General features: G+C 45.9%; 1 protein-coding gene across 2 annotated transcripts in view; it reads left to right on the top strand.

Moving 5' to 3' along the window:
• Positions 1-25,024, top strand: part of ARMH3 (armadillo like helical domain containing 3) — a 128,885-nt gene extending 103,861 nt beyond the window's left edge. For both annotated transcript variants that reach the window (XM_055719906.1, XM_055719905.1), the window contains 2 exons: positions 16,275-16,391; positions 22,647-25,024. In XM_055719906.1, coding sequence (XP_055575881.1) covers positions 16,275-16,391; positions 22,647-22,739 — 210 coding nt within the window. In that variant the 3' untranslated portion in view covers positions 22,740-25,024. The remainder of the gene's footprint in view (positions 1-16,274; positions 16,392-22,646) is intronic.
• The last annotated feature ends 1,121 nt before the right edge of the window (positions 25,025-26,145 follow it).

Genomic DNA, 26,145 nt, shown 5'->3' with positions numbered 1-26,145 from the left:
TATACTCCTACCCAAACCCAGATACTGGCCTTTACTCGACTGTGTCATATTGGTGGTTTGCTGGAGTGAGGCATCTGTCCAACTTGCATGAAATTTTACCTGTTACTGACCCCTGAGGTTTATCAGTAATTTTATGTAACAGGATGTTAACACAGAGCATGGATCTAGATGGAGTTTCATGTGACAGTATCTGCAAGTGGTTTTTTGTCCCTTTCATTTCCTAAAAAAAGGTAGCTGTGAGCTACAGTAAAGACTTTTTAAGGCTCCAATTTGTTTGCAAGTACTCTTTTTGCTGAACGTCTTGCAACACTAAGACAGGAGCAATCTTCCAGCTGATGGAACCAGAAATGTGGATTTGTGAGGGAGTCAACGTAGTCATGCTGAAACTTAAGACTTCATGACTGTCTGTTTTGGTTTTTGCATCCAGGCTGCTTTGCTTGGAATTTTCTACCCTGTCATTAATGCTCCTGAAAACCAACAACTTGATGGAAGCATTTCACTGCAGGCTCTTAGTTCTCACCTCAGCTATAAAGATGTGCTTTTCTATTTTAAGTGACGGACCTATTTAATTGCAGTACCACCTACAAGTCAGTTTGTAGGCATAGAAAGGAAACTTAGGTCTGTTGCTGGGCTAAACTCCCCTTCTCAGAAGAATAAGAAAGCTGCTGTAATGCCTAATCTCAGCCTTCTTTGCAGATACTTGAGCATGACACACTTTTTGCAGGGGAGAATATTAACATGATCTGAACTTAATTTCTCTCGCTGATGACAGTTTCCCACATCATCCAGTTCTTGCTGAGCTTTCCACCCTCAGTAGTGCCCAGAGGGATAATATTCCAGGACTGCTTGAGTCCTAAAGTACATCTGTCACTATTTAGTATGTTGATACTTTAGAACTAGGACTCAGTGATGCTAGGGCTGGGCAGTTAATGTCATACCAAACATTCTGGCATAAAGAAGTTGGTTGCTGACCGTTCCTGTCCCAGTTGCTCATCAGGAAATCAGTTAAATCAAACCAGAAACCTGTGGTCTTGTCAGCTACTCTATTAGCTTGAGACAGCCTGGTCCCTTATCCTCACCCAGAAACCCTTCACTTTGGTGAGGCGTGTTTGAAGACTGAGGTAACTGTAGTGTTGGGAGACCTGGACTGAAGCTGCCATTTTTTTGTACGTGAAATCCTAACTCAGTGTGACCTCAGCTTACGTAGGTCAGGGAGATCTTTTTCTGTGATGAGTCTGGGAAAGGTCAGGTTAAGGTGCTTGAACTAAAATGGCCAGTTCATTTGACTCTGATCTTTGTTTTAAAAAACAATGATGCAAAAAGCTCAGAAGTCAAATCTGGGGAGTGGGAGAGTTTTGATAGCATTCCCCTTTTAAAAACAAGGGAGGAAAAAATCACCTGCCCATACTCTCACAAAACCCCTTACTTTCCGGTGCTTGATGGGGTTGCACTTTAAAGGTGATTCCAGCCTGGACTGTTAACCCTGTCTCCACTTAACCCTGTCTTACATAGTTGTAGCCAGGTGCTCACAGACTGCTGCAGTTTCTTCTGCCCTGCCTCTTATTACTAAGTCAAGAGCAGATGTTGCAGAAATATTTACAAAATATTTAAGATCACACCTCTCCTCTGTCACTTGCTCTTGGAAAAGGCGATCAGATCATTTTAGTGCTAGTTGCTCCTCCCTGGCAGAGGTTTTAATGCCTGCTAGGGTAATGGTGGGTGGCATTTCAGATTGCAGGCTGCTTTTACTCTATATAGCTCCTGCTGCATGCTCCCTTCTCTCTGGGTATTGAAATTGTTGTTCTGGCACAGCATTTGACTTGAGCTTTTCCCTGCCTTTGTTTCTTCCACGGGGGCCTGTGTGCCTTCATGCTGCTGACAGTATACGCATTTGAGAGGATTCCTTTACATGTGCCTCTTCTGGCGTTTTACGATCCTGTCTCTTTCAATGCGTAATAGCAGAATATAAAGTAGGTCACTTTATTTCCTTTCTGCTTTTCTCAGTTCTGCAGCTCTTGTGATCTTTGAATTCTTTCTGAATATTACTCTGACAGTTTTGGAGACTCATGACTGGGAGAGTTCAGCAGGCTCCTAAAGCCTCAGGAGTTGTTGGGATTGGGCCTTAACAGGGCACTAGGGACATCTTTTTTTGTAGCCTTTGTGTGCCCGGGATACCCCGTTAATTAGTGCCCTTGACGTGTTTTAGAGAGATGAAAAGGGAGAACAATGGCACCTTTCCTAATGCACAGCCATTGCTTGCTGCTATGATGCATCCTGTAGCTGCTGCCAGCCCTACCCTCCTGTTCTCTCTGAGCTGATTGGAGCTGGCAGTTCTTGTCTAGAAGCAGTAAACCAAGTGAACAGCTCTACTTATTACTATTTATATAAATGCACCAAACAAAAGCTCTAGGTACAGTCACAAGTCAGTCCTTAAAAAGGCATATGGAAGAAATTTAGCCTTTCCTGAATCAGGCTGGTTCAGGCTGCTGTAGATTTACAACAGATCCCAAAACTTTAAAGTACCTGCATTTTCCAACGTGCAGACTTGCTTTTGGGTTTTATTCACATAGCCCAAGGCAGTAGAAGCATTGGGGTTAAACTATTAACACGGCTTCACTGAAACTCCCCCTTGTGAATGATTTTTAGAACTGTAAGATCCGAATTTGCGGAGTAAGGCAGATGAGATGTGGCCCCCTTCAACTTCTGTTGATTGGTTTCTCAGCAGGTTAAGTGTGGTACCAAATTACTCTGTGTTAAACCAGGGTGAGAATGGACCCCCGAGGTTTATCCCACATTAAAGGTGTGTTACTATGTGGTCAAATGCATGTAAACTCCAGATTTTGTAGAGCTGCTCTGAAACGTGAGACGAGACGGAGTTGGAGATGCAAAGACCTGGTCCAAAGCTTCCACCCAAGCTGCTTTCTAGTAGTGTTGAATTCCCGAGGGGACTGCTCAACTGATATGCCTGGTTAGTTAGGAAAAGTCAAGCAGAACTTCAACTTGTGTGTATTAGTATAAGGCGCAATTTCTTAAGGAATTTGCTAAGCAAGCATGAAATCCTCTTTAAATATAGTAAAAAATTCAGATGTGAGAATAGTATCAAGAGAGCAATGCAGCAGCATTTTGGGAAGAGCAGAGTTTAAGATTCCCATTAAAACAAAAATAGTTGTGCAAATAAAACTACCAGCTGATGCAGGACAAATTAGTGGGTTTAAGATCTAGAGAAAAAGCAGCTGAGTTATTAATCCCTGAACTGAAGCCCTTAAGTCCTTCTAGTGAGTGATTTCTGCTTGTCATCTAATCCCTTTGAATCATGGAAAACATAGACCCAGAGTTGCTCTTTGCTGTGTAGTAAGAGGAAATTTAACCAATGAGCTAAATAAATAAATAGATTAATTGGCAACAATAAGGAGCTGTGTATGCACTGTATCTAATTGCTTTTTTTATATTGTCTTCCTCTAACTTCTTGGAAGACACAGGTTTGTGCGTTGCACGTGCAAAATTATGCTTAACACACACACACCCCCCCGTCACCAAGGCTTTGAACCTTCAGCTTCAAAGATCACTGTGTGGATCACCTTATATTGCTGTGGACGGTCTCTAATGGGGACATTGCTCAGCCAAGCTGAATTTATGCAGTAGAAATTCAAGCTGAAATTGAACGCACCTCAGAATCACGGAGTAAATCAAATCTCATTTCCTTGCTCACACAGAATGTGGGCTGTGTGGGCTTTCTTCCTCCTCCTCCTTCTCAGTAATTTTTATTCTACCAGGTCAGAGCTACCTTTTCCTTATGAGAAATACTGTGTGAGTGGCTTCCCTGAGCCTTATTCAAAAACCCATCAGAGCTAATAGCTTTGAAAATGTTTGATGTCCAAGAGGCACTTGGGAGCACTAAATCCTCGCACAGGGATTTTTAGGCTGTAGAACAATGGTGTCCTCCACGCACTGCAGAAATGATGTGGAGATGATATTTCCATTACAGATCCTGTAGGTACTTATCTGGGAATAGGGCAAAAAGAGAATTTAGAGAGAAAGCGGAAGCCTTGGTGATCAACTCCTTAGCCCCGAGAGTGGCATCATCTTTGTCTAAGTCTTCAGTAGTGCTGTATGTACAAGTACATCCCATTTCTATAGCCAGCAGGTTCAGTTTAGAGCTGTGACAGCAAAGGGTGCATGTGTTTGATTCAGAGGGCAGGCGCTGTGGACAAGTAGTTCTCCAGCTTGCTGCTCTGCTTACTGATTAGCTCAACTTGAGGATTCAACAGCTAAAGGTGCTTTGGAAAAGAAGCATAAGTTTTCTTCTCGTCCTTTGAAGAGAATGGGTCCAGTGCCAGCACAAATCACCTTTTCCTTGAATGTCAATGGCAGGCATACAGCCAACACCATACTCTTATCTGGCCCATTAGCAATAAACCTCCACTTTGTGCCATGTCCTTCCTGCCCATCCAGCATCTGCGCCTCTGTGGAGATAACACACTCTCATAGAGGTAAGGTGCCTCTTTTCAGTCTCTTCTCAGCCTTATATCCTGAAGGGGTTTGTCTCCTGTGGTGTTTTGGGGTTGTTGCTGGGAGCATCTGACTTGTGAGAAAGCTGTTAGCTTGAAGAGGTGGTAGGTCTGATGCTTTAAGGATGTAAGTGGAACAGATGTTGCAGGGGTAAACACTTAAGTTCCCAAGCATGCAAACCCTTTTTATCCTCCAGATATCTTTGGATTGCAAGTTGCTGCTTAACTGTGGCAGGAATCCTTCTTGAGAGACGCACCTATTGTCTTGGGCCCTGATGGCTTCTGTTGGGTATAAGGAGAAACAACTAGAAGTCACTGAGTGTCAGCAACTCTTGGTGCCTCTGTTTATTTCAGAGAACACACATACACTACTTTCCCTGAGAAGGACTGTAATAAGTGTCAGACCGTTTGATTTCTCAGAAACCTCCGACCTGTTTTCTGTGTGGGGTCCATGCCCAAGTCTCTGTTCTCTCTCAGATTCACCTTGCTGTCTGCTGGCCAGCTATCCTGCACATCTCCATTTCAGTCAAGAAGTGTCTCAGCCCACGGCGTTTAACATCTCATTAGGTTTGCCCTTGCTAGTGACTATTTTGGATAGTAGCCTCTATATCACCAGCTGTCCCAATTTAAATAAATGTTCCTTTTGAGTTAACTTACCATCAACTTTAGGCAGCTCTGTTTGTACAGGCAAAAAGAAGTTTTCTATGCTGGCCATGAATGCTTCCAAGCATAAACGTTCTCATTCTGTTTCAGCTCTGGTCATTGCCCAGATGGAGTTCAAAGAGAGTGACACTTTCCAACAACCCAAAAGGGAACAATTTAACAAACTGAAATGTTAACAAGCTTCACTCCTTCAGCACGTTGTATCTGCATTTACTTGGTTCTCTTGTTTTCTGTCTTTCTTATCATAGACTTTGACCTTTCCTTTTCCTCCAGCTGTGCAATGCAGATTCAATTAGGATCCAAAAGTGTGTCTGGGATTTGTGAGGAGACGCTTAGTTGGGACAGATTGGATTCCATTGTCTTGATAGGAATTTCATCACTGTCACAATTCTTATAAACATAACTTGCGCAGCTGCATTCTCAGTATCTAGGGGCCAGTCATCTCTGCTCCTTCTTACCTTCTCGATTACTCCTGATGAATTTTGCAGATTGAATTTATAAGCCTTTGAGCTGTAGGAAAGTCTGCTAGATATTGCCGTGCAGGAAAGGACTCTTGGAGCCACTGTGATAAACCTGGAAATGTTGGCTCAAGGCTCAACAGTGGTTAGAAAGTCAAATAGATAATTAGAAACTGTTAGAGAACAAAAATAAAGCAGGAGTACTGTGGTGTCACTGTGTAAGTCTGTGACAACCCATGTTTTAAATCTTGTATGTCAATTTCCAGTGCCCGTATTTCAGAAGAGATATTGTAAAACTGCAACATAGTATAGAAAATCAAATGGTTATTTGCTCATCTGATTTCTTGGCTACCCAGACATCTTGCATGTATTCAGAAGTTTTGTTGTACCTGTCTTAGAATGGACTTGAGTTCATTTTCCACATGTGGTCGGTTAGGCAGGTGAGCTCTAGATTTCCTCTTTCTTAGCTTCATTGCACCTCCTCAGGCCACTGAATTACTGCCTTTTATCATTTCCACTGTGCAATTAATTGAGGTGGCCTTCTATCATGACTATTTAATTGCTTAAATGTAAGTAGGAGCAGGAGCTGTGGAACTGATCTTTCCGAGCTCTGCCCCTCCAAATGCACACCTTCCTGCCCCACTCCTAGCTGGCTGTTCCTCTGGCATGTCCTATGTCGTTTTGACTTACTTTAAATATACAACATCCACTTGCTTTGTGGCCAGTTTTTTAGTGTATTGCTGTTTAGTTTTGCTGCTTCCTTTAAGTGTATTCATGTTGTGCAAACCAAATTTAACAAGATTTCGGATAGTTTGGGAGAAAAAAAAAATGAGCTAGATAAGTATACTTTTTCTCAGCAAGTGTCAGACCCAGGGCTGTACTGGTACCAGCTTGCTAGTTGCTGTAAAAGAACAAGACAAAAAAAAAAAATCAAATGCATGGCAACTTCCATAGATTTTTTGAGTGTCTGTGTTCTCCTTTCATTCATGTTGGTCTTCATGTCAGAGTCCTGTTGAGTTTTTGGGGTTTTTTGTAAGTCAGTCTGTAATCATTATATCCTGTAGAAGTCAATGGTGGCTGTGTGAGGAGCACAAGTTCTCTTGGATCCTTTACTGATTGCTGTGAACCTGATCAGGTGACATAGTTCCAGAAACTTCCTGTGACTGCAGATGTTTGATTAGACCATAACCAGCATAAGCCTCCCCATTGATTTTTCCCTTGGGCACAATTAGGTTTTGGTTTCTTTTGAACTGGAACAGTTCACTTGCTTCTGTCGGGGTTTGAATGAACGGAAGGGGGCTTGTTGCATACCCTGTCTTAATCTGTTCTCTAGACAGCCTTATTTCCTGAGCCAGCTGTCTTCTGGGCAAATTTGAATCTCTGTCCTAGGAATGAGTTTTCTCTGGTCTACATGAGGTATCCTGTTGTCACTTTGTCGAGGCAGAGTGAACTGAAATTGTGTATTTGAGTTTCAGTGTTTGCCAGGATGCTTTCTGGCTGCTGCTCCTAGAAAGATTTATTTCAGACCTTTTCTTAAAATATTCAGCTACAGTTTTTTAGGTTCTTGTAGCTGTATTTGAGTTCTGTAACATCCTTGTATGCCCTGGCATTCTCAGTTCAACTGGAGCAGCAGCTTATGACTTAAACTCTTTTATCTTGTTGTGGGCACGAGGGTTACTGGTCTTACTTTGGTCAGTTAACTGGTGCTGGAGAGATGCTGCTGATTTATATTTTTTTTTTCTTTTCTCTGCCTTGATGAGGACAAGGTCTTCTCTAAATAGAGAATTGCACTAAAGTTTGTGCACAAATCACAGCATTCAGTTGCTGAATGCTGGTTAGCCACTTAGGCTGAATGGGTAATATGCACAGTGAGCATAAGGATGCTCTTGTCCTCTTGTTTGATGTTTTGGTGACAGCAGTTGATTTACTGCTGTGCTAAAATGCAGCTGGTAGATAAAAAGCTTCTCCTGGAACAGCCCATCGCATTTCAGCACTTAAGTTAATTGTAAGCACAATGGGGAAATAAAAAAATTAACGGTCCAGTCCATAGCTATCTGCAGTGCATTTTGAGCTTTGGCAGAATTGCAAGTGCTCTTACGTACCTAGCAGTGAGAAATGTTTTCATAAATGCCACCAGCTGGAGATAAGGGTTCGCAAGTCCAAAATGGGCTGTAACTCCAAAATAGCAAATCTATCTATCTGTCTCAGGGTTTTATGCTCCTGCCTTCATCCTGGCCTTCCTTATGCTGCCTGCCTTCCTCGCAAAATTTCTAACAGGCCAGCTTAGCGGACCTCATTCAGTTTCTGGCGGATCTCCCCATCCAGATCTAAAAGTCTGCTCTGGAGGGTGCTTATTTTATGAATTGATATAGTCAAAGATAATTTGCTTCAAGGTCTTTGACTTCTTTTTTTCTGCCTGGTCTTGGGAAGTGCCAGTGTTGTGCAGTACATGGATGTTTGTTCCCTTGGCAGAAACCCACTGAACCCATTTTCCTCCCTTGAATGACACAGAATTGCCTCCTGTATTTCCTCTTGGGAGCCTGTCCCTGCAGTCTGGGAAAGAGCATCCATGGTCCCACGGAGAGTGCCAGGTTCTTTCTGCCAAGTGGGATATGTAGGTTAGTATAAACCCACTGACCATCTTTGGAACTGAGAAAAGAAAATTGGTCTTGAGAAGCAGCAGTGTGAGGATTAAGTGCATTTTGCTCCTTGTGCTCCAAACCCAAAGGGGTGGTTGAGCAAAGTGCACTTAACAGTTATGGGAGTTGTCATTTATGTGTAGGCATGACTTCTTGAAATTACTCTGTAGTAAAAAAGTAATGGTGGCATAGGCTTTCTGGTGAGGTGAGCAGGCTTTCAGCTACCTGACTCCTGGAGCTCAGAGGGTGTCGTATTCCTAGCACAGGACTCCCCAGCCCTAGTGATGGCTACACAGGGATGTCAAGGGTTATCAACCGTATTAATATCTTCTATTCGTCTATACCACTACAAATTAAGTCTTCTGCAAGCTGTGCACGTAGCTGGTCTCTGTGACCATGTGTGTCTGTTGTTACTTGCCTTTGTATTCTTTGAAGCCTTTCTGCTTCTTAAAGTAACTGTTGAATCTTGGAAGTCCTGTCCTAGGAGAGCTTGGAACAGGCATTGTGTTGTGCATTTACAGCTCCTTCTGGGTGGAGCTGGAGAACAGTTTTGGCATTGGGATGTTTCTGAAAGATGTGTGATTTTCCGATTGGTTGGATCAGTGAGTCTTTTCCCATCATTAAATAGAGTTGAACACCTTTAGGCTTCTAATGGATTGTGGGTTTGAAACATTTCTGGAGCAGATAACTCTTGTCCCAAAAGAGGTTGCCATTTCTGCTAGCAGAGTTCAGAGAATGACAGTCACTTTCTAAGTGAGCTTATAAATTATCTTTAGAAGAGGCACCTGTGGGCAGAGGAGGAAGACTGTAACCGAACCCTCCCACTCCATGGATGAAACCGTCAACTTTGTAGGCTTGTTTGTTTAAAGATCACAGATCTCTATGTGATCATTGAACAAACATCTGAGCTACTGCATATAGTCTGGGCCCGCCAGAATGGCTCTATGCTGAGGTGAGGAGAAGAGGCTGTGAAATGTCCCTCCTTGATGTTGCTAAGTGTCATCATCATCATCATCATCTTTTACATATGATCAAAACCTTTTGCCTTGTGTAGAGAAGTGGCAAGGCCTGGATTTCAGTAGCACTCAAGTGAGAATGTATAAAAGTAGTCCTAAGGAAGGATTTGGGATGTGGAGAGTTAGTCTTTCCTTGTGCTTGGCTGGGCACAGAGTAGTGCAGCAAACACAGCGGGACTGCCAGGAGTGACTGGCAGGGGCAAAGGACAAACTGATGGGACTGTTCATTCCCAGGTTGCTAGACACAATGTGTCCTGGCTAACGCTCCGTGAGCTGAGCAGGGGAAGGTTGGCAAACACAACCTAAAAGGTGTCTGAGTAACTGGTGGGAGCTGTGTGCAAAGGGTCCTGCACTCAGCAGTGGAAAGCAGGGTGAGGTACCTTCTCTCCTTGTCTCCTGGTTCACTCATCTTTGCTGTGTGCCGCTCAGCCTTGTCCATCTGTCCATCTTCAGGCACTGAACAAGAGTCCCATCAGCTTTTGTATCTCCACAATCAGGACAGAAGCACGTTTTCATGGCCCAGTGCCATCCTGGGGCTCATGGGCAGCTGCCCCTGCCTCTGCAGGCTTTTCTTCCCGCTATGACCTGGGCAGATCTTGTGTCTTACCTCCCAGCATTGCTGATGCATTCTGCGTTGGTGCAGTCCTGTTTCATACCTCAGAGGAGAAATTTGCCCTTGGTAGCTTTCACTTAATCTTTTGGGCTAGCAGAGCTTTTTACTATTGGAAAAATCCTCCTTCCAGGAATTTTTCCTGCCCTCAGAGCAGACAGGATGCTGCTTCCTTACTCTGGGGGTGACAGTTGTGTGAGCTGGTGGAGGCTGTCTTACAGGCTTAGTCTGAGCAGCCTCACACTCAGCCTGCAGCAAGAGAGGGCCAGAGGTCCTTCGCTTGCATGTAGTGTGAATGTCAGCTGCTTGATGGAGGCGATCTGGGGCACTGGAGCGGGAATGACAATGTGCTGCACATCTTGCATTTACATGGCATGGCTGCACTTGCATCTCCAGCCCAGATGTCCAGACAGTCTTTTCTGTCATGTGCACCAGCCCCACTCTGTATCCTCTGGATCCATAGATGTGTGCTGTATGTACAGCATATCTTGGGAATCTGAGTCGTTACTGTCATAGCAACATCCTCCTCCTCTTCCTCTTAGCATTCATGAGCATGGAATTAATACCCATGGCTTGATGAGCTTGGGGGTGGGGGATTGTGTTGAGGCATCAGTGCTGCATTTAACTCCGGGACAGCTGCAAAGGTAAGGTAGCATTGGGTCAGACAAAAGCTCTGTGCTGCTGCTTGTCCTAGGCTGGGTGCTTTTCTTGAAGCGAGTGAGAGTGACAGCTGCTTCCAGCCCATGTGTGTAGCACCAGCCGTCTTAGTAGATCCTCTCTCTGAACTTGGCTCCTGCAGACAGTGAAAGAGGAAAGGCAGAGGGAGATGAGTGCAGCCAGGGTCTGGGCAGAGTCTGTTGGGAAATGTGGCAGCTGTGTGTGTGTTTTTGTTTAACTTCTAATTATTTAATTATATGCTTTGGTTTTGGCACTTCTGGGGATTAATTCCAGCAAAGACCAACCTGCATCAGCAACTTTTAAGTTGCTTTGTGAGAAGTGTGATGCCATTTGGAAAAAAAAAAAAAAGAAAAATAATTTTCCATATTAATTAGAAGATAGTACTGTGAAATTTATGTCAATTATCTGGCACTTTATTATGGAGAGGCAATGGCCTCTTCATAGTCCAGGTGGCAGCAGCCTTTTCATTACAGTGAGAAATGTTGCTATTCCATTGAATTCACTAGGAGAAACACTCAGGGACTGAGTTGCTTGTGGAGGTCTTTGAGGGAGAAAAAGAGGAAGATTTGTACTAAACCTGGATAAACAAGCCAGTTTGAGGGACTCCAGTGTAAAATGCACATCAGGCTTCTACTAGAATAGGGAAAGCTTAATGTCTCTTCCTACAGCCTCCATCCTCTGATCTGAGGGGACAGACTGCTGGGTTTGCTGGTGGTATCCTCAGCTTTGCCTAGGTTTCAGAGGTGGGACTTGCCATAATTCCCTCTGTGGTATGCAGGCAGTGACAGGCACTCTGCCACCTCTGTAGAGGGGATGGAGGGCACGTTTGTCCCTGGCTGCCCTGGGGCCCCTATGCGGTGTCTGTGCCCTAGTGCCAGTGAGGACTGTCTGCTTCATCCTGCGGCACGGGACAGCTGGGACAGCAAAGCCTGGCTCTTAGCAAGTCCTGTGAGGGCTTGCTGGGCCTGATCTGGAGAGACTCTTCCCAGCCCAGCCTTGTCAGCTGCATGGAGTTGGTGTGGGGGTCAGATGTATTTTAACCTGGGGGTTGCTGGGGTGTTTGGGTATTTTTGCCTTTTGCTTGATGTGAGGTCGGTCAGTCCTTTTCCAACTGCTTGTGTGTCGTGGTAACTAATGACTGTCTTAAGGGCGTGGAAGGGCTTTAGCAAGGTACTGGTGATGCTGACTGATTGCATTCTTGTCCTTTCCTGCACTGATTAAGAAGACAGTGTAGACACCTTGTTGTCTTCTTGTTTCTGTTTTTCCTGTATTTTTCTGCCACTGCCCATGCATGCTTCCCAGAACCTACCCACCAGCACCATGTCCTTTGCTGGGTGGTGTAAATTGGTGGCACTCTCTAATTTGATGTTCTTGTGAGGCAGAGACTGCAGTTGCGGATGATGAAAGATTCTGCTCCCTCTCTGGCTTTGCTGCTGTGTTCTCCTGGGCAGGATGGAGATGGGAGACTGCTGCATGTAATGCCCTTGTTTCCCCCAGACAGGCTTTTCCGAGGCCCAGCCTTTCCTGGGAGAGTGCAGCAAGTTGGCTCCTGTTGAAGATCAGCCAGGGGAAACTGTTCTCTCTGGTGCAGTAAGGAAGGAGCCTGCGCATAGAGAGTGGTACAGCAAAACACTCTTGTTTTGAATGTGGAAAATTTTGGAGCAGGGACAGTTGGTTCTGGGGGAACTGGTTTCAGAGTTTGTGTCCATAAGAGTCCACTGACCCTTCAGAGGTTGTCCATCCAGTTTGCAAGGGAGTGGTAAGCTGGTGGATGCAGCAAAGTAAGGAGCCCAAAACTCTGAAATAGTCTTGTTCCTCTGGGTGCAGTGGCATGGCATGGGTGGGATGCTGCAGGGAGCTGAGCCCTGCATCAGCCCCCCTGTAAGAAACCAGCCCCCGCACTGTGTTACCTGGGGGTGCCTCCACTCGTAAGCTGTCAGTTTTACTGGGGAAGGAGGGTTATGGGGCACAGGCTAGCTGTAGTAGCTGCAAGAGGAAGCTGAAATCCAAGTGTTACAGAAAGCACTTGCTGTTCAGAGCAGCTCCTGAAAGGTTGGTTTGGGGACACATCTGCAGGGACCTGAACTGCTGGCGTGTCTCTGGAACTTCTGGAAGGCAGTCAGTGAGTGAGTGGTGGGGCAGGGGGTTAATTTAATGGCAAATTATCTTTCATTTACAGTGGTGCACCTCCCATGACTTCTGGTTTGTTGCAGTGGGGTAAATGAGTGAATGTAGCCTCTAGGGCTGACACAGGTAGCTGCAAAAAAGGAATTCATCAGCCTTCACTTTTCTCGTGTTGACCATGTCCGAGTTGCTCATTTCTGTCATATTCTGCTTTTTAAGACTCTGATCCCCCTAACATAACCTACAAAAAGAGACTTAGGTTGTGACTCCTCTTAATTTAATTTTTTTTCCACTGTGAAGATCCAGTAAAGCATTTTTTTAAAAAAGTTTTCCCTGCATGCTTATCCTTGCAATCTGAGAGTTACATCAAGCTCCTTGGAAATCATCTACAGTCAATTTTCCTCTATCCTTGCTTGACACTGGAAGTGGTGTTCTTCCAGCTGCTTGCGAGACTTTAAAAAAAGGAGTGACTGTTTAAAATCTGTGTGGAAGAGTCCAGCTAAAAGTCCCTTTAAGTTATTCATACTGTACAGTCTTGGAATTTGTTTTCTGGTCTTCCATAGAGGTTTCTAGGAAGGCCAGACTGTACAAGACCTTGAAGGAGTAATGCTTTAATCTCAAAATTAAATTCCTCTAGTTCTTTTGTATCTGACAGAAAGGTGCAGATAAAGATCTTGTGTGTTTAACACAAAAGGGCTTTCTTCCGGCAGTACTCCTGAGCAAAAGTCAAAGCAGTGTATAATAAGGGCAGAGGATGCTAACATGAGGTCTTCTGTTACACAGAGGATGCAAGTTTTTGTCATCTGCGTATAAAGCTGATGCCTTTCAAACCTTCCTGTTGGACAGTTTTAATACCTTCTGCTGCTCTTTAACCTCTCCTCTGTCTAGCAGCTGCATCTTTAAAGAACAGATTAAATAGTCTCAAGAATAGCAGGTCGTAATCTCAGTAACGGTGCCTATCCATTATAAAGTATGAAGTGAAATGATCTGTGAGTGGGTTTATCTCAAATCCCACATAGTATTCTTTCTCAGCAGCAGCAAGAAAGGGAAATTTATCAGGCAGTGAAGAGAAGCTGTTTATTTTTAACTTACCCTTTCTTTTTAAGTTCTGTTTCATAATTAAAGGAAATAAGGAGTGGAAGCCAATGAAAATTCATAGCTAAAGGGATAAGCTGATCTCAAGTTCACTGCAGAGATTACAGTAAGTAGTGGGTAACACAGTAGAAACTCTGGGGCCTCTTTTTCCTCCCCTCCTCCTCCTAGAGTATCAAACTGAGTTCTTAGCTGCCTTTCAAAGGTGAGACAGGACGGCTGATATAAAGATACTGCTTACAGAGCTCAGTGCTGCCCTCAGAGTTTACTATTAGCTTCTCGTCATGGTTTGAGGATGCCTCTGAGGATCTTCAGATACTCACTACTCGGCTAGCAAGGAGGAATCCTCATTCTTTTTGTGGAGAAACATGTATGCCCATTGTCTGGGCACATCTATATGGCACTACGTGTGGCTATGTGTATCCAGGCACAGGGGAGTGAAGAGGAGCCCAAGGGGAAGGGTCCTGGGGAGTAGAGTAGCCTTGAGTTAAATGTCTCCACTCTGAGTTACTGCTGGAGAAGACTGTTCTACTCCTCACACTTTAAACAAGGTTTCTCTCCTGCACCTTACTAATCTTGGTCAACTTGGCTTCCTCAGACTGACAGGAGGATAGCCCTCTGATTCATGCAAGCTGCTGGATTCTTTATTACATTGTACTATTATTCTCCATCCCTCGTGGATAGTTGCATCCCAGAGAAAGTTATTCCTGTACTGAGACAGCTTTCTTTCATCATTGCTTTTGGCTCTGTGATACTTTTGCAGCTTCCGCACACAGGAACAAGAAGGCCCGACTGAATTTGGAGATGGCTGTCATTGCAGGGGTTCTTTCTCTGTGCCAGTGGAGCTGACAAACAGCGTTAGGGAATGAGTCTTGGCGAGGAGGCTGTGTGCTTTTGCAGCAGCAGGACACTGACAGGCTGTTCTTAAATAACATTGCAAAATGCTGATGCCTACCCCTGGCTTGCCTCTGCAGTGCTGGAGGACAGGTGAGCTGCAAAGACTCTGCTGTGTGACCGTCTCATCTGGGAGCCACTTTTTTACTCCCAGTTCTCATTTGGATTGATGCCCTGTGGCTTCTGCCACCTCAGGCCCTAGCCTGCTTCTAAGTGTTTGCATGAGTGTCTGTGTGCCCCTGCCACATGCAAAGTTTGGGGGAAACAAGCTTCTGAAGGAACCCTAAGCAAGTCTCGGTCTCCTAGAGTAAAGGATACAAGGACTTGATTCAGTCCTGTCAAGGACAGGAGCTGCCAGCTGCCTAAAAGGGTAATTGAGGGTAGTGTTTACATTGTTGGGAGGACAAAAGAAGTGGAAGGGGATCCTTATTGTTCTGGTCACTCTTGTCTTAAATCCTCTGCAATGCTTTTCTTAGGATCTTTTCGGGGTTGTGATGCTTTGGGGCAGAGTCCTCTTCCTTTGTACCTTATACTGTGTAGTCCTCCTTAGTGAGGCCTTTCATGAGCAGAGGCTACTGCAATGCAAACCTGAGATTTTGATATTCTGTTTAGCTCTCAGAGCAAACGGTAACAGCCTAAGAAAGAAGTTTATGTGTTTTGAGAGAATTGTTTCAATCGTGTGCTTTGCCCAGGAGTGCTGAGCTATATGGTTCCTGGTAGGAAGATTATCATTACTTACCATCTCAAAAAATGCTTTGAGGAATGCATTTGTCCATGCAATGCTTTGAAGCTAAAAAGCATTGTGGGAGTGCCTCTTGGTGTTCCCTAGTTAGGAAAATGAATAGTTCAATAGGACAGAGATGTTTAACTATGAATTTGCAAGCATAGCCGAGTGCGGGGAGCACAGTAAGGCAGTAATATAAGCTGGAGTGCTTTGGTTGCAGTGAAGGCAGATAATAAAATATCTCCTGGGCAGGAAGACCTGGATTCATGTCTCCATCTGTTCCCAAAACCACAGTCTGTATGGGGGTTGGTCTTCTCTTTATGCCTGTCAGAAGCTTGTTCCTATCAGGAGAGAAGAGCAGCGCTCTGTATGGAAGCTGACCTGAGCAGCTGAAGAGGCTGGCAGTTTAGCAGATTATGAATGGTGATTAGCAAGCCAGGAGGGAGGTCTGCTGGCAAAACTAGCACTGGAAGGACCATGGGGTCAGGCAAACCTCTGTTTGCATAGTGCCTACTGTGTTATATTTGGGTGTACACATGGTAATTAGCTGCTTAATTTAATGAGATCATGTCTACTTCTCCTGGTGACATAATAGTATTTGGAAAACTGCTACTGTCATAGATACAGGCTCATCCACTGTTCTCATGAATGGAGAAATTCTGACATTTGAGGGCTGTTCCTTACTGGCATTAGGAAGGCTTTAGTGCCAACCTCCATGTTTTTATTCATGAGCCAAATATTGGCTGTCAAAGCCACATATGTTGTAAAAATAGGTGCCAGAGCTGTGATCTATCTCCGCTTTGTTCCTCCTGTGCTGAGGGTGTCTGTGGGTGCTGATGACTTTGCTGTATTTGGCTGTGTCTGGCAGGTTTTGGAAGTGGTACGGTCCAACTACGATACACTGACTCTGAAACTGCAGGATGGACTGGACCAGTATGAGCGCTACTCGGAGCAGCATAAAGAGGCTGCCTTCTTCAAAGAGCTGGTAAGCTGCCCTGATGCTGCAGAATCAACAATCCTTTTCCAAAGCCTTTGCTTACAACCTAGGCATTTGGAGTGTAGCTGAGCAGTCCTGTTACTCCATTGGGCTGCCTCCAAAGGTGGGACAGGAATGGGATCGGAACAGACACTGCATGTCTCAATAGATCTGGAAGCTCCCTGGAGCTCCCTGCCCAGCAGTACCTGGCTGGGGAGGAGCCACCAGACTACTGGGGCCAGCCAACTGGTCAGTCAGCCCCTGCCCCTTCTGCCATGGGGATCCACTGTGCTTGATGGTGGTAAATTTGCATGGTGGAGAAGCTGATTGCTCCCCACTTGGGTTTATGGGTTTATCACGTAGAGCAACTTAGTATTTTTGTTGTTGTTAAGGAGACCACAAAGTATGGGACTGATCAGAATATGTGACGCTGGTGAAGCATGTGCCTCTCATTGCTTTTCCCCATCACTCACAAAATAGGGTTCCCAAGAAAAGAAAGCAAAGGTGTTCCCTAGAAATGTGTCCTTCTGCCAGAAGAGAAAGCAAATGGTAGAAAGACCCACAAAAATAATGTAGCAAAGACAAAACTGAGTCCAAATAATTTGGGTTGGTAGTTACATTCTTCAACAAGCCAGCTTGCTCGCCCTGCTCCAGAGATCCCTGACACAACATTTCTTGTCCACCAGCCACATAGCTCAGGAGTGTTTTTGTAGTGGCTGGTATCTGAGGGGAGCCTGTTTTTTCTCACTTTTGAATCATTACAGCTTCAGTGAAGGGAGCGATCTCTAACTCTGGCAGCTTTCTCTGCCAGTTTGAGAGCTGATTCTCCCAGCTCTGTCCTTGCTGACTGATGAGTAATTGGTGCCTGCCCACTCTGTCATGAAGTCTGCATGAGTTTGGGAACGTTACGCCTCCTTCTGTCTACTCTACTGCAGAGCAAGCACTCCTGAATCGGTTTTGCTTCCTTCTACACAATGCTTTTTAATGTTTTTTTGGGTCATTCCAGCCCTACCTTTGGGTAGTATATGGGGAAAAAACACTTGCAACCACTTTCATGCCGTTTTTCTGTGCTCTTTTGTGCCTGTTTTTGTCCCTCTGGCCTGCTGTTTGATACGTTAGTTGGAATACACGCAAAGAAATTTGACCATAGCCTTCCTGTGACACAGGCTTCTCCTATTACTGCATCCTGGAAATAAGATGCATTCATGTTTCTGTTGTCATCTGTTCCATCCCAAGGGCTCCTTACCCTCCTCAGCCAGCATCTCCTTCCCCAGCCTCTTGGCCACATGACTGCTCTGCTTCCTGCATGCCCCACTTTCCACTTGGCCTGGCAGAAGCTCAGGCTGATCATGCCAATTGATTAAAATTACATTCTCAGTCCTAAGAGCATCACAGCTACAAAACATTTCAGCTAAAATTATTTTCTTCCTAGCCCAATTTATTTTTTTTCCAAATCCCAGTTTTGTATCACTTAAGAATCTGTTTAGCATAACCAGTCCCTCTTCAACTCCCTACTGAAAACTGCCCGTCCAGGTACCCCTGGGACCCTCTCCTCAAGAGCATATGAAAGCCTGAATAATTACTGTCTAAATGTGCTGATTTGACCCAGTTGTGAATCTGTGTAATCCACATTTCTCTAGATGCCCTGAGAATTGGGACCCTATTAAATGTTCTTTACTCACAGCTACAGAAAATCCCCTGCATTCCATTAAGCTGTTCCCTCAACACAGCGGGAAATCAACCTGATATGTTACCATTTGTCTTCAGCAAACCCAGCTGGCCTCCCATCTTCTACGATGTTTTTTCCTCTAGGTGCATAGTAACTGATGGCTTTATCAATTGATCGAAAACTCATCAAAAAGGCCCTAGTTTGCCCTGTCCTCCCCATATCCTCTTCAAAGCGCAGGTACTTGGCTTCCTTTCTTCAAGGCTTCTGAGTCTTTACTTCAGCTTCTGCTGCTGGTCTGGTGTTGAGTAATGTTTAACTGCTGAGATCCTCAGGATTTCATAGAGGGGTCAGAGTGAAGTTGCCGCAGTTTTCTTCATGGGCTTTGCCAGAGGAGCAGGGCTGGTGGTGAGCTACAGGTTTCCAGTATGGATTCCAAACTCATGCTGGTCCCATCAGGTCTTCCTGAACAGGATCTGTTTGTAAATAATTCTTTCCAGATTCTGCCTGGTTTTCTTATCTCTATCTGTGTGATTGCATTGAAGCAATTCCTTCTTGGTGGGGAATGACACACAAGAGCCGCTTTCCTTTTCGGCTACCTTTTCATCTCTCTGTGCTCCCATTAAGTGGGTGAGCAGAAACTTCCCCAAGCCATTCTCTGGGCTCCTTTATGCTTAGAAATCTTGTTCTCACTCCTTTGACATGCTTTGCTAATGCACTGCTTCACTTCTCTGGCTTCCCCTCAGTGCAGCTCTTTCTTGCTAATCCCAAAGAAAAATCTGCTTTCTTCTCCCATTCCCTTTTCAAAGCAGCTTTCAAAGGCCTGTGATACTGCAGCCACGTTGTGGTGGAAGGTGATGTGCAGGGTGTTTTATCAGCTGGGTTTTCTGGCCTGTTGTGCTGCCTTTGAGGGTCTAAAGGAAGTAAGTTAGGAAGTTTTCTAACGCTTCTTATTTCTTTTCCTTTGAACCCTCAGGGATGTCATTTGAGGACTATGCTGCTTTGATAGGATGAATGGTTTGGATGTGAGCTTTTGGACCCTTGTGTGTGGAAAAGAGCATCTTTCCAAAACATTCACTGTCTTTGCACTTGGATAGGTTTCAGCAGAGTCTCAACATAATCTGATTAGGGATTGATTTCTGCAGGGGAAATTACACTAATTTAACTTTTAATTAGATGTAGTAGTCAGTGTAAACCTTTCTCCCATTGTACAAATTTCTTAAGAGCTGCTTGTTGATTGGAAACAGGTTTAATTGATGGGGCTTGCTGTGAAATAGTGTTGCACACGTTCAGCTATAAAGACACCAAACAGAACTGAATAATGTTTTCTTCATGTAGTTAATGCCATTGCTTCATCTGTTCTTTCATTTGTCCATTGTTCTCTAGGTGATGTCAGCATTTCTTGCATTTCCCATTTCTTCAAAATCTGTGGGTTAAATGTGATCCAAGCTGCTAGTAGGGAGAAAATTGTTAAAGCTTTTCTGGCCCTAGTGTGCTCCAGCATGCTCCACACAGAAGCAAGAGGGAAGACGTGCTTTGCTTCTGTTCCCTTCAGAACAAATATTAAAGTTCTGAGCTTGCTTTCTGAGGCTGGTTTTGGCCTCACATATAAGCCACTCTAGAGAGTTCTGGTAGCTTCCAGGCTGGCAGCCAGGCCTGGGCTGCCCACTGCACCACGAGCCAGGAGGAGCCCTGGAGTGTAGCCTTGTGGATGGAGCAGCTCAGCCAGACTGCAGGAAGCTTCTGAAGTTTATCCTTGTCATAGGCTGACACCTCCCTATGTCAATGTCTGGCCTTCCCACCCCAAAAGGGAGATGAGCTCTGGCTCTCTGGTGCTGGAGATAACTTGAATTAACTCTAATTTGAGCTGTTCTTACCTCTTAAGCTGGCTGGATCAGAGCTGCCTGCTTTCTCACAGCAGAAGAAAAGCTGGGCAAAGATTTGTAGAAACGTCAGAGTCATCTTGTGTGTTGTTAACATACCCGCTCCCCTGCCCAACTTGTGTTAAAGCAGAGCTAAGTCCATCTAGACTGCTCTTCACTAGTTTGTGGTTAAGCTCGTCTTGAAACCTGAAGGTGTCTGTCTTTAAGTGAAAACAGCTCCACGCTGGCCTCAGGTGACCTGCTCCAGCGCTTCACAACCCATAGATTTAAAAGTATTTCCTCTTTTCCAGTGTAAGTCGTCTTTGTCTTAAATTAAGCTGAGTATTTCTTGCCCCATCCCTGGGGAGCCAGAGAAATATTACTCACTGTTCTCTTTCTGACCTCATTTTATACATTGAGGAGTGTTTGCTCTAGTCCTTCTAAACCTTCTCTTTGCAAACTAAACAGGCTTAATTTCTTGTGCTCTACCCCATAGCTACAATTTCCACAAAACCCTGTGTTCTCATCATGTGCTACTCCATCCTCCCTTTCTGGGCTTGTAGGTACAGCTGCCACATCCTGCTTGGAGACCTTGATGTGTAAACAACTTGGACATCTACTGCTGGTGTCCAGCTCCTGTCAGCAGTTCCTGAGGCCAGGAGCTCATTTCTGCTTGTTCCTTCTATTGCTGGGACCCATAAAAATGTTTCTGGTCAGAATAAGGATGCGAGCTTACACTACGTGTAGCATCTGCCCCTTTCCTGCAGGCAGTCACGTTCCCCAGGGCAGAGGACTCTCCACATCTCTTTAGCCATGGCATTCCCCTCTTCTCACTTCTGACTGGATCACTGAGGTGGGGAGCACTTGGTAGAACTGGGACCAAATCCAATCAGTGAGATACCTGTCTCCTGGCAGGGAGACGGCCCAGTACAATCTGGTGTTCTGGAGACCACATGCAGTGGTGTTTAAGGGAGACTATAACCTATGATTATTTTACAGGACATGATCCCAGACTATTTTAGTATGGAACCTCCTTTAACCTGACAGGAGACTATAGGCAAGTTGGGGGTAGGTCTTTTCTCCTAGATAACTAGCGACAGGACAAGAGGAAACAGCCTCAAGTTACGCCTGGGGAGGTTTAGATTGGATATTAGGGAAAAAAAAAAAATCACTGAAAGGGTGGTCATTCATTGGAGGAACAGGCTGCCCAGGGAGGTGGTGGAATCGCCATCCCTGGAGGTGTTTATAAAACATGTAGGTGCGGTGCTTAGGGACATGGTGTAGTGATGGACTTGGCAGTCCTGGGTTAATGTTTGGCCTTGATGATATCAAAGGTCTTTTCCAACCTAGATGATTCTATGATTCTAAGTCAAAAGACACCCAGAGAAGAGAGGTGAGGGGTGCTCCAAGGGAGCAAAGATGCATGGAGCCTCTGCCAAACATCCTGATGAAGGAGAATTTGTGGTTTCTGCAGATGCCATAAACTTAAATTTTCTGTCTCTGTGCAGACATCTTTGCTAACTTGCTTGTTGTTAGGGTCTGTGCAATGGGGCTCACCAGGATTCATTTCACAGCTTTCCCCATTAAACTCCCATGTTCTCATTTACTTCCCATTCTTACACTCTCTGCCTTTTTGGGAGCTTTCTGCCCTTCCCTTCTTTCTGTCTCACCAGGGCAGCACGTGGGACCCTCAGCAGTATAAACACTGCAACTTGCTCTTCCAGCTCCTAGTGTTGGATTCCTTGTTTTGCTTTCTTATAATTCATCCCCCGGTGTTTTTAAAAAGCACAAAACGCTAACCAGGTCAGCAACAACGTTATTATCACAGGCTCTGAGTCTCTGGGAACTGTAATCCTGTTGTTTGGATGAGCTTGTGTCAGTTTTGCTTTCTGTCACTGCTGCACAGTCGCTGACACAGATGATGTTTGACTTTGTTTTCTCGTTGCCAAGTGCAGCTGAGACTGAGCCCAGTCTGGGGCCTGCGTGTTCGGCCAAAGAGTCTGCAGGCATGAGGGGGGAAGGGAAGCTGCTGCGCAACAGGGTTGCCCAGCTCTTCTTCGCAGACTCTGCAGGTGGCCAGAAGTCCAGGCATCACCAAGGGACAAAGGTGTCTCTTCTTCAGAGGCATCTAGTGAGCCAGCCTCAAGTATAAGGCACTCAGCGCAGAATACACAAAGCTGGCTCTGAACCCATGGTTTTCTGCCAGCTTGGGGGATAATTTGTGTTTACCGCACAGTAGCGTGGCCTCTGTCCTTTCCTTAACTCCTGACTTTGGCATTGCAAGTTCTGGAGCAGGACAGGGGTAATGTCACTGCACTCATCCAAGAGAATGCTGGCTGATGCTCTACTGAGCACTGACAGAAAACACTTTTCCAGCTGCAGCCTGGAAGTACTCATTTTCCCCATCATTTTGCCCCAGAACAGGAAACACGTCATAGCTCAGGCATCCAAGCAGAGCATCCTCTCCCATCCCTGTCCCATCTGGAATTTGCTCTCCTTGCAGGAATGTCTCTATAGACATTCCTGTTATTCCAGGAAGCAGCTAATCCTCAGGGCTTTCTTGCAAAGGTGGATTCTCAGTGAGAGCTGGCTGCAGCAAGTCCTCTGGAGGTATAACAGCGTGCACAGCTGGTCCGTGCTGAACCTGGAGGTCAGCAGTGTCAAAGCTGCCACCGTGCTTATGGGGAGCCAGGAAGAGTCCCTCGGCTAAAACATCTTGGTTTTTTTCTCTCTCAGGTTCGGTCCATCAGCATCAATGTGAGGAAGAACCTTGCTTTCAACACGCTGAGCCAGGAATTGCTGCTGAAGGAATTCTCTACGATCTCTTGAAGCGGGGACGCTGCTGCTGTGCAGGGCTGACCAGAGATGGGCCTGTCTGGGCAGGGACACTACAGATCTGCAGCCGGTCGCCCCTTGCCTTCCACCTGCAGAAGGGACTGCATTTCTTTTAGGGGAGAGCCTTGCTGCTGTGTGTTTGATCCCAAAGGCATGTGTTTCGACAGGACTGGGGCTGAGGAGAGGTGATCAGCATGTTGAGGAGGAGGACGAAGCAATTTTGTAAGGTGCCATGGGGGTGGGCAGCCGTTCCTATGACGTAGCACTGGGAGATTCCCTCCGCAGCCTCAGGGAAGATGCACTGGAAACCTTTGTGGCAGAGCTGGGGAGAGCTCACAACCAAAATAATAAAACCAGTCCAGCTGCGTGGGACAGTTCTGGGTTGAGATTGCTCACCTGCTCTATGGGGAAAGCTCTCTGATCCCAAGTGAGGGCTGTTCTTTTCCATCAGTCTGGATCAATCTGCCCTCACACAATGTAGGTCAAATCCACTGCTGTCCCATTGGGAATGGTTTTGGGATATAAAAGTTTCCCCAGGGAGCAGGCCCTGTCACTGCTGGCTCCTGATGTCAGAATGTGCCACTTGAACCAAGCCATTGAATTACTGGAGAAGGAGAAATTTTGCCTCCAAGGCTGCTGGAGGTCTGAGCCAGTATGCAAGAATATGGGTCATCGTATGGAGCACTTTGTAACTGGAGACCAGCTCTGCTTGGGGTCATGGTGGCTTCCAGTAGCACAGCATATTTCTGCTGTTTCTAGGGTTGAGGGACATTTTTAGATATTCTGTTTTCTTGGGGCAGAGGATGGGTTGACTCCCTCTACCCCCTCCCTTACTGCCCATCAGAGACTGCATTGCGACAATCCTCCTCTTCCTCACAGGAACATCTGCCTTGTATGTGTTTGCAAGTGCCTGGTGACCTTCATGAATTAAAAGGTCCCCAGTTTTTCCCTTGTGCGTAGCATGCAATTAAGATGCAGCTGGAGAAATAGTTACTTCACTTTTTCACTTGCCCTCCTCTCTTCACCAAGCAACTTGCAGCAACAGTCCACTGAGAACTTCCAAAGGAAGAGCTCTGGGATGATGCTCTGGGGCACAGGCAGACCTTTCTGCTCCAGAGCCAGTCTTCCAGAGGTGCCCAGGTCTGGCGGAGCCTGTTCAGAGTGCTGTGTCTGGCTGCCAACTCAGGAATACGCAGCATAAACACCTGTTCCCTGCTTGTGTGTTTTCAGCTCCCAGCAGTGATGTTAGGGTCTTGCCTGACTTGGTGGACTGAAGCAGAGAAATTATTTACATCCCAGATCCACTTTTTTTTTTCTAGAAAACAGGTTTGTTTTTTTAAAAAGTGCCTAGTCCCTCTCTTAGCCTTGTAGATTAGTGTGAGTGATGTGAATGTCATGCTCATTTACTACCATTTTTTAGGCAAGGCTTCTTCATGGTAATGTGTGTTAATTGTGTTAATGTTTCATCTTCACCTGCCATGAGCATGGGAAACTGGAAGCTGTGTCCTTGGCCACCCACTGGGCACAGCACCTGATTAAGACAACTGTCTGTTTTCCTTGGGAGCACTGGCTTCTCCAACAGAAGATACTTTGCCTCAGCAGGGAATTATGTGGCTCTTGTCAGCCATGCCAGACACTTGCTTTCTGCCGTGCAAGTGTGTGGAAATGTGTACATGTCAGAGGGACAGTGCTTGGGCGAGCAAGCAGGCTCCATAAAATCACTCTGCTTGAGAGCAGGCCAGGGTGTGCAGGAGGCAGCTTCTCCAGTGAAAAATGAGTAACAGTGGTTTGCAGCACATGGCACTTGTCTGTATGTGTGGGGAGCTCTTGCTAGATGATCTCGCCTCTGAGGAGGGGAGTTTCTTCTAGGTGGGGCTTGAGTTGCTTCCTGGAGGTGCAGCCCCACGGTCACTGCTGTCAGAGCACTGAGTTAGCAGCTGTCCGCATGCCTCCTTTCCTCTGATCCCATTTAGGCTGAGACGAGGCAGATACATGAGAGAGCTGGAGATGAGTCTGCCTCAGCAGCCTCTGGGATTTTCAGCTTTTGACTCTGGGCTCAGCCATCAGAGGTCTCGTCTCCCCCAGGACATTCCCTTGCTGGGATGAACTGAGAAACCCAGGCTGTGACTGGGAGCAGCTCCTGAGGTCAGCCCTCATCCAAGGCTGAGCTGGGGAAGACTCTGACACACCTCCTCTCGTCACGCTGTCACTGAACCAAGCACTGTAAATGGATGTACATACAAACCTAGAGCTCAATAAATAGCAGAGCCCTGCCTGTCCCAGAGCGTGCAGTGTCCGTCTTTCACAGAGGGGAGAGTGGTGGTGTTATGGGGGTGGCCCTGTCACCAATTGGTGACACTTGGCTGCAGCAGGGCAGTCGCTTGCCCTTGGGCTCTTCTTGCCTCTGCAGAGGGAGGTTGTGGTGCCCCTCAGCGATGCCCCCTCCTTGGTCTAGGCTGCGGGTACCAGACAGTAGTCGGCAGCCCTCTGCCTCTCAGGTGCCCCTGGGGCTGTCAGCACAAGCAGCCTGAGAACCTGGGAGCGAGGGGTGCAGAGACCTACCTGTGCGTGGTACGATGCGTGCTCTGCTGCTGGTGACTGCAAACTCTTGTTCACAGATTCTGCTGCAGATTTGCCCGTTTTGTTAAACGCCCAACACCTACTTGTGTTTTGAGGCCAGCCTGAACCGAGCAGAAAGTCATCTAACTCTTTAACATTCAGCCTCAGGATGTGGCTGATGGCCCCAAACTTTCCTGTATCTGATCTGAGGAGTTGGGTGTATTTTATTATATCTAATTCATAACCCAGTCCATTATTGGAAGAGCTGGTTTTGAGGCTTGGGGAGTGTGGGGAGAAATCAGATTGCTGCCTTTAAATTAGGCAGCCGCTGCAGGGAGACAAATATTTTACAAAATAATGACCACATTCTGGAGGAGAAAAATTGAGTTTGAGCTAAACTTTGGAGGGAGTTATTAAAAATTGATTTGTAAGTGCCTCTGTGATTTTTGGTATTGTTTCTTCTTCCTTAGCTCTTACAGGTCCCATTTTTCATGCAGACTCCAGAAAGAAGCAGCTCCTCAGGAGCTGAGTTTCCCCTGTCTGGGCTTTGGGTTGTCAGAGGAGGCACTGTGCCTTGGGCACAGGGTACCAATGGGGGGTGTCAGCTCCATGTGATGGTTTGGCTGCTCCTTGAGTGTGCCAGGAGCAGGTAGTACCAGACCCGTGAGTGTCACTTACAGTGGCTGCAGAATAGGGTGCACCTTTGTCCACCTTCTCTGTTTGGTTTGCAAGCCTCTTCATCCTCTTCCTGCTGTGTGATCGAATCTATGTGACATGGGGCTGTATCTCTGCAGGATTAAGCTGCTCTCCATGTGAGCGCGTCCTGGTGCCTGCTGGAGCG

Source organism: Falco cherrug, chromosome 9 (assembly GCF_023634085.1).
Source record: "Falco cherrug isolate bFalChe1 chromosome 9, bFalChe1.pri, whole genome shotgun sequence".
Classification (NCBI taxonomy): domain Eukaryota; kingdom Metazoa; phylum Chordata; class Aves; order Falconiformes; family Falconidae; genus Falco; species Falco cherrug.
Note: the sequence above shows the minus strand (reverse complement) of the source record. Positions and strands in the feature narration are given on the sequence as shown.